The 13,072-nt window shown below is 39.5% G+C and overlaps 1 protein-coding gene across 1 annotated transcript; it reads right to left on the minus strand.

The window, feature by feature from the left end:
- Positions 1-3,236: 3,236 nt before the first annotated feature.
- On the minus strand, positions 3,237-10,082 carry ATP5F1A_2 (ATP synthase subunit alpha, mitochondrial). Its single transcript, XM_051213691.1, has 5 exons — positions 9,781-10,082; positions 5,304-5,528; positions 4,936-5,271; positions 4,114-4,897; positions 3,237-4,076 (listed from the first exon to the last, which is right to left on the minus strand). Exons 1-5 carry the CDS (start codon positions 9,838-9,840, stop codon positions 3,838-3,840), a joined length of 1,644 nt encoding a protein of 547 aa, XP_051069691.1. The 5' UTR covers positions 9,841-10,082; the 3' UTR covers positions 3,237-3,837.
- Positions 10,083-13,072: the final 2,990 nt, after the last annotated feature.

The following is a 13,072-nucleotide window of genomic DNA, read 5'->3' on the forward strand; positions in this document are numbered from 1 at the left end:
AGTGACGTAGTATTTTTATTTATTTATTTGAACACATAAATATTGGTACAAGAGAGCGCCAATATATATGCGCCACACAAAACAATGAGAATTCGAAGAGAAAGAAAAAGTTAAGGAGCGTAAGAAAAAGAGAATAACGAAGAGGCTGGTGTAAGGTAGTGTAGTATTAATAATAGTAATAATGAGGGAACGGAAAGGTACAACCAGAAGAAATCTTTCAGTTAAGGAAGACACAACCACTTTTTATGAAGAAAGTAATAGAAGGTTACAGCAGGATCGCCACTGGCTTCTATTCTGAGCTATATCTGATAACGTCTCTAGCCACTGTGTAGCACCATCTCTCGGACCCCAACCAGGGAGCCGTGAAGGACCAACAGAAGCCAGTCCTTTGCAGCTTTCTTTCATGCCACGACACCATGTCATGCACTGACTACCTCTCCGCTTCTTCCAACCAGTCCCAGATTCGGCGAATAATGCACGACGTGGAATTCTCTGGGACGACATTCGTAGAACATGTCCAAGCCACCGAAGTCGGTGTTTCAAGATGATGGCATAGATTGCATTATCATCTCTGTGCCCGAACACACGATGCCGAACCTCTGCATTATTGACATGGTGTTGCCACTGGATGTCAGCCCCCAAAAGCCCTGGTACGGCCGAGAGTGGGGAGAGTCCGCTCTCCCTCTCGAAATACTTTCACACGGCCACGCGTATACAGCCTCTGCCAGGAAAGTTCTACTCATTGCCTTCTCGTGGCATTACTGTTGTTTACGAAAATGAGAGGACGAAAAGCGAATGTCCGGCGCTTTAACCGGATTCCAAACCAATGGTGCACATGGGCTCCAGTATCCTGCGGGAACAAATGGCGTATGAACCAATCGTTGGTCACCGGCTACCATGGGACTGCATCTCCTTACGATGCTCCACTGCCTTGTCGGTTAAACCTTTAGGTCAAAGGCTCGGGGTGTGGCCCACTAAGATAACCGCCTGCTTCGGTCTGGGCACCAGGGCAATATCGCAGCCCACACGCTAATGATGAACTCTCTATATCTATGGAAACTAAGTGACGTATTAAAAAAGGAGGAATGAATGTCAATCGCCTGACTTTTAATCGAGGCGAGAATAGTATTCTAAGTAATTATCGTCATTTCATTGTATTTGTGTGTGGGCTGTGAGACTGCCCGGGTGCCCAGACCGAAGTAGGTGGTTTCCTTAGGGGCCACACCCGGAGCCTTCGACCTGACCCACAAGGCAGTGAAGCATCGTGTGGAGATGCAGTCCCATGGTAGCCGGTGACCAACAATAGGTTCATACGCCATTTATTACCTCATGATACTGCAGCCCACGTGCAGCGTTGGTTTGGAGTCAGGGTTTCCCAACTCCCATAGGTGGACTCACTGGCCCGGTTAAAGCGCCGAATATTCGCTTTTCGTCCTCTCAATTTCGTGAAGAACACCCCCACCACGAGAAGGCAGTGAGTAGGACTTCTCTGGAAGAGGCTGTATACGCGTGAGAGCATTTCGAGAGGGAGGGAGAGATCAAACAGTATCATGCTCAACGCGAAACTTGGAGTCACAGGCAGGTATCACTTCTGAGATATAGCCCACGCAGAAATAACTGTTCAGTTCTCGAAGAAAACCTTACATTGTTCATTTCAAATAAACTAAATAATAAGAGAGCTTTTGACATTATACAAGGAAAATGGCATAAACACGTCAAGGCCGTTTTCCCATAGTATGGTTGATATCCCAATATAACTTTCTTGACAAGCATAGGCACACCTATTGGGTTAAGAATCAAGGCGTTTCGGATGAGATAGTGATAATATAACTCACATCGAACTAAAGTAGGAATAGAGTACGAAAAGCCAAGTACATGAAGGTCAAACACTATAAAAGTTGAACCGTAACTCCTAGGTATGGTAAATTCTTCAAGATGGAACTAAGTATAAGTTTTTTTAACATAAGGAAAGTAAGCTTACTTCGAAAACAAGTGTATTAAGCGAAAAAACTTTAAATCACCAAATACTGAAAATCGTATTTGACTAAAATGGGATTAATGACCTATCGAAATCTCAAACGCAAAATCAATAATCAACGCTCAATCGTACAGGTAAAATGTACTTAGTTATTATAGTTAATTGTAAAGCCAACTCTTAGCTATTGATTACGTCATTCGCTTAAGCCTAGAAAAAGTAACACAGTATAATTCGCATTTCTAAGCTATTTATCTGAGACTAATCCAAGGCTATTTTTAGTATTTACATTGTAACCGGTCGATTGTAATCAATGCTTGCACAAATTTTATCGATCATGATCTAATTGCTTGTTGTACGAAGAATTGGCCGGTTAAATATTCGAAAAATAGGTATGACCATATGTGTAATTTCGTTTAGAAAGAAAGTAGCAACTATACACAGCACATCATTTCTCTTCAAAAAGCACGTAAACGATCATTTTTCTCTAGCATTTGCATTTTGAAAAAAGATACAAAAGAGAAACTGGTATGACTAATAAAACACCACATACTTTAAATGTTATATTTAAAGCTAAAACGCCAACACGGCAAATCTATACTTTAACATCGCAAAACAAATGAATAGCCAATACCAAACAGTAGTATGGGACAGACTTATTGTCATTCAGTCAGACGAATTGAGAAGTGATAAACTCTATTCAAGAATTGAGTACTAGAAGCAGTTATACTATCTCGCCATCACACTTTTTCTCAAGGCTTTGGGATGTGAGATATGGAGTCGTAGACTAGATAACTATCTCACAAACCACTTCCGCTTCAAAATATTATTCACCTCTCTGCATTGTCTTAAAAAGTGACCGAAAACCCACGATTGTACCACTTCGAAAGTCAAGTAATTAACAAATTAGGATCGGTCTAGGTTGCAATTCACAATAGTATAAAAATGGTTTGATAACATGTCTTTAGGTAAACAATGGCGATATCAACAAGACTAAGACGAATATAAAGATACAGGTATTACTTAACCATTCCCATTTCAAATGGAAATTAAAACAACTGATTTCTAACATAGTAATGACAATATCTAGGGATAATAAATCTCACAGCACAGCTCGGTGGGATGAAACAGCCATTCAAAGCCCCAAGTGGCTGTCTAACTTATATCGATTCCCGATTGCGACAAGATTATTTACTGGTTCTGCACAAAAGACACAAAATGTCTCATATCCATCTTAAATTTTTAGGTCATAAATTAGGGACTGCTTTCCAAATTTGTAAGTAATCAGAAGTACCAACAACACAACAGGAATTTGACAAATGTCGGACGTTTATTTAATACGCATTTATATTTTGCTCATGAAGAATTTCCGGCATTCCACCCACTGGGTAATGCATAGACAGGGGGATTCGTTTGAGTACAGAGCTCCCACTAACATTTTAAACCTCCATGCAGTACCATAGTTGCGAGAACATTCAGTCGATACAATTCACTGGTATCACTACATAAAAGAACACGGTTCATATCTCTATTCCTAAGAATTGGCAATGAGGACTTCGTCAATATAAATCATCCTTATACGGTCATTTACTAATAATAGTACAAATGCTAGACTAATTGTTAATAAAACATTTATAACCATACATCGAGTGGAGCACATTCAAATATACCGATCGATTGTTGCGTTTCCAAATTTACACACCATACAAAAATAAACAGCTGAAGCACTTTTCTTTCAAGGTAATTTTATTATTGATAAGACTAAGTACAAAGAACTGGTGATGGAAATCTGCAAATAACATTATTGAGCTCGCCAATCCTATGAAAAGATACTACCATAGTTGCATACTTTATTTGATTGTCTATGGAGACACTTGATACCCAGCCAAGAAATCGACTACAATCTTTTTCAGTTTTTCATCAGTTGCTGGCTTTAATTCTCCATCTTCACGAATGGTCTTTAGGAGATCTTGATGATTTGCTAGGACAAACTTAAGAAAATCTTTCTCAAAGTGGATAATCTTTGATGGGTCCAACTTATCCAAATGTCCCCTAACACCAGCGTATATTACAACAACCTGTTGTTCAATTGCCATTGGAGCTAAATAAAATGAGTGATTAGTTTTAGATTTACATACCATATTGATTTTGTTTCAAGAGTTCCGTTAAACGAACACCCCGGTTTAGCAACGATTGAGTAGATGCATCCAAGTCAGAACCAAATTGAGCAAAAGCAGCTACTTCTCGATATTGAGCTAACTCTAGTTTCATGCGACCAGCAACTTGTTTCATAGCTTTAGTTTGTGCAGCAGACCCAACACGACTAACAGAAAGACCAACATTGATAGCAGGTCTTATACTTTTATGGAATAACTCAGTCTCCAAGAAAATCTGCCCATCAGTTATAGAGATAACGTTCGTTGGAATGTATGCAGATACATCACCAGCCTGAGTCTCAATGACTGGAAGGGCTGTTAGTGAACCGCCTCCATAGGAATCATTCATCTTAGCAGCTCTTTCCAGTAATCGAGAGTGCAAGTAAAACACATCACCAGGATAAGCTTCTCTCCCCGGAGGTCTTCGTAACAGAAGTGACATTTGTCGATAGGCAACAGCCTGTTTAGATAGATCGTCATAAATTATTAATGCATGCTTTCCATTATCACGAAAATATTCTCCCATCGCACACCCTGCGTATGGAGCCAAGTACTGAAGCGGAGCTGCATCAGATGCTGTTGCGGACACAATGATTGTGTATTTTATAGCATCTGCATCCGTCAAACGTTTGACTAGTTGCGCAACTGTTGAACGTTTTTGTCCGATGGCAACATAGATACAGTACAACTTCTTCTTTTCATCAGCTGCGTCGTTGAAACGCTTTTGATTAATAATAGTATCGACTGCAATAGCCGTTTTACCTGTCTAAAGACGAATCACACTATTGAAAATTTTAAAAATACCTGACGGTCTCCGATGATTAGTTCACGCTGACCACGGCCAATGGGAACGAGACTATCAACAGCCTTAATTCCAGTTTGCATCGGTTCACGAACAGAAATACGTGGTATGATACCTGGAGCTTTAACTCCAACACGCTGTCTTGTTTTCGTATTGATAGCACCTGCTCCATCGATTGGATTACCTAAGGCATCAACTACCCGACCAAGTAGCTCTACTCCGACAGGCACGTCAACAATGGCCCCTGCCCGCTTAACAATATCTCCTTCACGGATTAGCTTGTCATTCCCGAAAACGACCACACCAACATTGTCAGGCTCCAAATTTAGAGCCATACCCTAAGGAACGTTAACACTTTAGATGGTTATACCTTTAATCCAGACGAGAATTCCACCATCTCTTCCGCTTGTATATTTTTCAGACCATAGACACGTGCGATCCCATCACCGATACTCAGGACACGTCCAGTTTCCTCCAAGTTTGTTTGTAATGTTTGTCCTAAAATGCGTTCCTCTAAAATACTGGAGAATTCTGGGGCTCCAGCTTTTAAGGTAGATGAAGTGGATAGCCATCGGCATCCAAGTTGTTTAAATACCTAAAAAGAGAGGAAAACATTAATTTTACAGATCAGTAGCAACATGTATGCAATGTACATGCTAATAATAACAAGTGCTAAATTAACTAGGAATTGAAAAATATAGGCTGTGATATCATGATGCAGAGGAAAAGGGTGTTATAAACAGCTCTAGGTTAACATATTTTAGAGAAACAAAACAACTAGAATTCTTTTATTTTAATAAAAAGCCTAAATTTTATCTTTGCTTTTATGTATGTCACGTGGTTCAGTTAAAATTAACGGAACAAACCGATAGTTGTCAAAGGAAAATGATAAAGCATATGGTCAAGTCATCCAACAAATGGGCATAAGTGGGATGCGTCTGGTGTAGTAGACTAGAGATAAGTTAAAGGCAGTCAGATCAAGACGCAGCAAAATTCCATAGAGTCACTGACTGTTGAATTGAGTTATGTAGGTTGGTGAGGATCACATGATTAGAGTCCACGCAAATATTGTAACGAATAGTTAGACTCTGAATTACACGGTTTAGGATCATCAGTAGCACGTGTGAGATTGCTTTTTACCATCGCATTGTGCACTTTACATTTAGTGACAATGAAGCTTAATTATCAAAAACAAACATTTCCTTTCATTTCAGAACCTGACTGAATATGCACACCAGCTCAAGCCGATAGAACAAGATTCCAACCCGAAAACTTACAGCTTGGAAATCATGGTCTAATTACAAAACGAGACTTTTACAAACACCTAAACTACATGAAGTAACAGAACTATAAGGCTCAGTCAGTCACAACGTAGGACCAGGCACATATATGCATAGTAGTTACTTAAATGGTAATATTATATAAAAGATTGAGTATAAGGATACAGTAATGAAGCAGTTCGTAGAAATAAAGGTACAAGGCGTTTAATCTCACTACTACTTACCCGGTGATCCCAGCAGATGCGAGCAATATTTCTAGGATATCTGTGATTAAGTACTAGTAACTCACGAGTATCTTCTACTCTTAATGGCCACATTTCGCTGCCGTAGAATAGAACACAACGAACTGCTGCGTAGTGTACTCGTCCCTTAATTGATAAACGGATATCTCGCCTTCTCCAAGGGTGAAGTAAGTTGTCAAAAGCCAAACGAGCTTTTTGAATCCGTGCAGAGATTTGGTCAGACTTCAACCCATTAGGGCTGATCAGACTTCCAAGTGAAGCTGTCAACGCGTTCAACTACTTCACTCCCCAACCTTGGTTCAGGTGATGACGCAGACCAGTCGTGAAGCAACAACTTGTATCTAGAGGGGTAGAACCGCATCCTAAACATATCGGTGTTGTTGCTCAGTGTTACCAAGACTATTTTACCAGTCGTCACCAAACAGGACTATATCATCTGCGTATTCTAAATCGATAAGTGGACCTCCTAGGAGATTAATTTCTGAAAATTTAGACAACGAGAACGTTGTTTCTAGCAGTAGATATGACGTTATTGAACAAAAATGGAGATAATGAACAGCCTCGACGGACACCACTTGAGGTTGCGAAATCAGATGACAGCTCGCCATAAACTCTGACTCGACTAGTAGTAGTAGAGAACCTTCACAAGGTTTATGTACTTTTGAGGTACACCTTTCAGTGACAGACACTGCCATAGAACCTCTCGGTTTACAGAGTCAAATACTACTTTCAAGTCAGGAAAAACTATCATTGTCGGACGCCTATAAGCATGCCTGTTTTAGAACCTGACGAATGGTGAATACGTGGTCGATGCAGCCACGACTATGTCTGAAACCAGCCCGATTTATTCGTGTTTACAGTTCGCCCGTCTTTGTTATGCGCCCGATAACTATTGAGGCTAGCATTTTAGTCAATCTAATCCCTTTGTGGTTATCACAGGATGGTGTCGATCACCCCTGATATATTGGGACAATTAGTGATTGCGACCAAACAGATATGACTATCTCCAACTCCCAGGTTCTAAAATATTAATCAACCTAATCGCCAAAATTGGATCACCATGCTTAAAGACCTCTGGAGCCAATCCATCTGAACCAGTTCCTCTTCCTTGTTTCAGATTAGCTATGGTTTCTTGGACTTTAATCAGAGTCGGGAGCCTACTTCAATGTTTCATTCAGGCTGTTCGGAATGGTGGGTCGTGGCTGAACAGCCCCTTAGTGTTCCGCCCATCGTTCTAAACGTCTGAGTAGAGAGCCGATAAGAACGTCATCCTTTTTTGGCGATCGTCTCACACTTGACTTTTTATAAATTTCAGTTTCTTTTATTATTCTGTAGAGCTTTCCTGTGTTCCCTATAGTCGCCGCCTTTCCCATCACTTGCTTTCGTTGCCCACCACTGCTCATGGTCGTCCCTTGGACTTTTAGTTAACCTAGATCTGATTTGTTTTCGCTCTTCATCGTGTTCGGAGCCTGATGGGATGAGTTTACGAGAATCCATCAGTGCAATAGACTTAGAAATTTATTGGTTTTTTGTAACCCTTTGGTTTAAATCGCTAATAAATGTCACTGCTATTTCCATAGCTGTTTGCATATCTTTCAAGCAACATCTGGGTCAGCTTCGTTCTAAGAGTTACCTCAGCTGATCCTGGAATCTACTTTCGGCTTTCTCGTCACTCAGTTCAATTTTAATGGGTCTTCTTAATGTGGTTTCTCTGCGTCCTGTGAGGCGCAAGCAGATGCGTGCCCGGAATCCAAGCAGGTATTGCAGAATGAGCAACGGTCTTCTATCGAACCTCTCCAACGACGAATGATGGCAATATGGTCTATCTGAATTCATCGTTGGTCTGGTGCAAGGGGTCGCCATGTTAGACGATGTCTCTCTTTATGCTTAAAATTTGTTTGCTAAAAATAAAACATTGTCTTAGCACAGTTGCAGCAGACGATCACCATTATCTGTTCGCTGAGCCGGGATACTAAAATACCTACCTACATGTCTTAGTGTTTGACTTAAGCTACCTACTTGAGCATTAAAGTTACCCGTTACGAGTATTATATTTGAGCGTTTAGCTTTCTCTAAGTCATCTTTCACTTCATCCGGGCTGCAGTCAGTGCGAATATATGCAGAAACGACGAAAAGGCAACAGAGTGTGTTCCTATCTTTCCGAGTTCTTACGCAGCTGTCTAGCCGAACAGCACATAGATGACTGTTAACATGGATCCATTCTAATAGTGCTCTTACTTAGTCAAGTCAGGTCTATGAAAAATACCAGTTCTTAAGACAAATTAATATGTATTAATATGGACATCCGAATATTTAATGATGCACTTCCTCAGCAGAACGTGTTCGTATACTTGGTATTTGCAAGAGTAGGTTCTGCCACTCAGTTGTGCAGGCTGAGGCAAGTGGGGATGGTCCATAGATGTAACCGAAACGTTAGAATACTGGACCTTGGGCAGCAAGTCAGAACTCACCATATACTAGATTTTGGTCTGCAAATCAAATACTTCGCTACACACTTCCTTTCTGTCAGCGAATATGATTTGCGCATATTTACTATACTTTTTTCTTACAAATTTCATCTTGATGTTTCCTAGAAGTTTGTTGGTTTAAACGGTCACGCTTTAAGGTGCAGTCTAACTTTTACACATATAAAAGTTGTGATTCTAGTATTGTTTCTAAAAATTTCCAGCACAGGATACGAACGTATAATATACAGGTTTAAAAATAAATTAACTGGACGGATTGTTTTAAAACCCTAGAATTAAGTTGCCTGGAGCTCGAATAACTTATGATAAGTTCCATTGTCAGTAACGAGTTGTTCCACCGAATTCTGGCTGAAAGACTGATATACTATATTTGTGAAGTTACTGAAGCAAACTACGTGCATGGACGATTTCGTCTTAATGTCATGTCATCTAATACATTCTCAACGAGTTTTCCCCTAATGAAATACACTATTTTGATCACTCGCTGTCAAAATCTTTTGTCTTGGCGACACGGACCAACACATACTCTTAATCAGATTTATACAAACGCATTCACTAGGTAGCTTGTACTAACGCTATAGCATATAATACCAATGTGATTTCTAGGAATCAACCTGACGTAAGTACTGGTCGATAATCTAAGAGATATAACTACCTAGGATGAGAAGGGCTGCAAAGCGAGAAATAGGAGGTCGCTACTAGAAGTATTACTAAAGTTATATGTCAAAAAGACCATCAGGATGACTCTTACACCGACAAAAGAAACCGCAACAGATTGAAACCTGCTTATTTTGGGTTTATATAGACAAAAAAGTAGATGCATCCATAAGTCAACTCACACATGGATTTCTATTGGACAACTGCCGTGCAACCAGTCCAGCAGCACGAAACGAAGACATGACAACAGATGAGTATGGAAGTGAAACAGTACAACCCCGCGTTACAAAATAGACCACTAAAACAACCAATCGACTAAAAATGATATAGCCTATAGTGGTCAGTATATTGTGTAATTCTATTTTAACTGACCTACCCTGAGGCTCCTTATTTGTAAATTCAGCTTTCTCGCCACCATATCTAATTCAGGAAATATTTTTACAATAAAACCCTGTTGTATAAGATTATTCTGGAACAAAATGACGGTTCAAAGATTTAGAGTGGTCTTGGCCATAAGAGTCTGTCAGTTAAATAACCTCTTTGATACTTCTCTTAAGAAAGTTATCACTATTGTAGCGGTAAAAAAAGTTTACTAAATCTTTGATATTAATACTTACCTCAATAGCTTAACTGGACGCATCCCAGCTGAAGACGATTGTTCCGGACTACTGAGTTAACTTTCTTCGGGATTACCGATTACGGAATTGTGGCGGCAAAAACCCCCAAAATCAATAGTTCTGCAAGTATTTGACATCTGATGCCGATCGAATTAGTTTTAATGGACACATCTAGCAGAAAGCACTCAGTAACTCAGTTTCACCGGATCACTACTGGGTACTCCGTGCTACATATATACAACCGTTAGCCGGCTTAGGTCTAGCGCTTCTCGAGATATCGAAAGCCTTTCAATATATCTTCGAACATCTTCACTTCTAACTTCTGACTTGACTGTGTAGGTATACTTTGATGATAAATGTGTTACTGATGTAACAGTAAACATATCTCCAAAATAAATAGCTCTGTAAGTCTTCGACATTGGTTGTTGGCCATACTGTTTTTAATGGACTCACCTAGCTGAAGGTGCTCGGTCATACATCTGCACCAGATCACGAGTGGAAACACCATCCTCAACATCTCTTGCAATCGCTAGCCAGATTAGATCAGACGATCCTCAATTTATTGATAGCCTATCAAAAATGTCTTCGAACCTCCTCACTTCTGTCTTTTGATTTCACTTAGTGGTTACGATTCATAGTGGAAGGTGTTACTGTTTAAAGCAAGTTCAAACTCCAAATAATGTGGCATCTTTACTGGTAAAGGCGTTGTCGAAGTATGATTACTTGTGGCATCTTCAATGGTGAACCCGACGTGACCTGGTACACCGATTCGTAAATTGTGAGTCTGTTCCTTGTTGGAACACCTTATGTGACTTTTCAATTTTCATTTTTACACATTGTGGTGTTTTATATTTGAATTCATTAGTCAATTGAAGCTAAACCACCATGGAAAACCTGTAGAACTGGGCGACCGTTTCGTCCTGGTATGGGACTCCTCAGCAGTGCGCATCCACGATCTCGCTCCGTGAGATTCGGGCCCACTGATGAGGAGTCCCATAGTAAGACGAAACAGCCATCCAGTACTTCCAGGTTTTCCATGTTGGTATGGCTTCAGCTGACCCACAAATTCAACTATAAAATTACTAAATACTCCACAAAACCCTTCTGATAATATTGAAATTTTGTTTTTATATTTTCGAACTTATTTTCTCGTTCATTGGTATACGTTATAGTCATCATGTTAAAACAGACTCCTAAGTTATTTAAGATTAAGACTTTTTCGCCTCCCTCGTTTCACCTGATGCCCTTCTGGTCCGATAATACAGAAGCCTGGTTCTGTTGCACAGAAGCTGACTTCGATGGGCGCGACGTGTCAGACCCCCATACACAGTTCCTCTCAGTGGTAAAGGCACTCTTAGTAATCCGAATACTTTTGGCGTCTTAAAAGTATTTCGTAAGATAGCACTGGCAAACACAGAATACACGCGAAATCTTTCTATATTCGTCTCTTCTTGTCGTTTGAATTCTTTCCTTTTTCTTTGACTGATAGAGATAATGGTGTCAACATCAGTGTGGGAGACTTACAGAACTATTTATTATGGGGATTCATTTGCCTCTAGATGGCTATCACAAATCATAAACTGGTCCCAGGAATATTAGATCTTTTCATAATGAGAGTAGAGATTCCCAATCAAACACACCTTACAACGATAGTCTTAAAAGCCCTCAATTCTGCCTCGTCTTATACAAAATTTTGGATGACCATCCGCCATCAGTAAGCCGATGTCTTAACAGTGATTTCGTCTGGAGTTGAAAGTCTCTTGTTCACTTGCATATAAACCGTATTGGACAGATATTCTCCAGATAACCTCTTGAGTAATTTGTATTCCAGTGAGTTTTGATGCTGGATCTCTAGCGATGAAACTGTATGGATAAGAGTCAATTAACAACGAAACATTAGAATAGTAGTATAGAGCTTCAAAGTTATTCACTTCTTTAACTTTTCTAGGGATTATGTTTCTTGCGTCTTTGTACTGAATGTTTGTATGTTAGATTAAGACAACCTGTGACGCCTTATCCTTCATTTTGTATAATAAACATTGTGACTGAATGATTGAGCCTTTTTATTTACTTTACTGCACTACATGGAAATGACGGTATGTTTCTAATAAATATAACAATACTGTACTTTGCAAATACTTTTGACTACTTTTTTTACTCATAAAACCACCATTTACACTTCGCATTTATTTAATCTCCTACCCAACCCTAAATATACACGGTATTCTTCCATCCCAATCAACTGACGGTGAACAAAAGTGATGGCGCACCCTTGAACTTATGAATAATGTTAAAAATACGCCGATTGTATGTCAGAATATCAAATGTAGACAAACAATATTGCATCTCCATAAAGCTTTACTGAAATAGACGTGTGTATACAGGTGCATGAAAGTATCAGCTCAACTGAAGTTCATGGGTCAGTGATCACAAGAAATACATAGCACTAACTACGCATAATAAAAGAAGTAAAATTTGATTGTAAGAACACAACTGTACAAGTAATGATAAACTTGATAAAATAATACAAGTTCTAGCCAATTTTTCAAAGTGGAAAGTAGTTCAATCTTCGACAAACAGATTTTCAAATAACAGTCACCAATGATTATTAGGAATGAATAATATGCGTGTTAATAATTAGACAAAGAAATACAGATTGTGTAAAGATAGTAAAATAATTTATTGAGTCATGTCCGGCTAATGTAGGGACAGGAGTGTCACGAATTTCTTCTGATCACATGGTCTAAAGTGATAGGTCCGGATATCCATAAATTCGGCTATATGCATGTAGTGGGATCAAATCTCATTTGGAAACGACAGCGTTATAGGATATATCACACTTAATAACTTGACTTTA

The sequence above is a fragment of the Schistosoma haematobium genome, chromosome 3 (assembly GCF_000699445.3).
Source record: "Schistosoma haematobium chromosome 3, whole genome shotgun sequence".
Classification (NCBI taxonomy): Eukaryota; Metazoa; Platyhelminthes; class Trematoda; order Strigeidida; family Schistosomatidae; genus Schistosoma; species Schistosoma haematobium.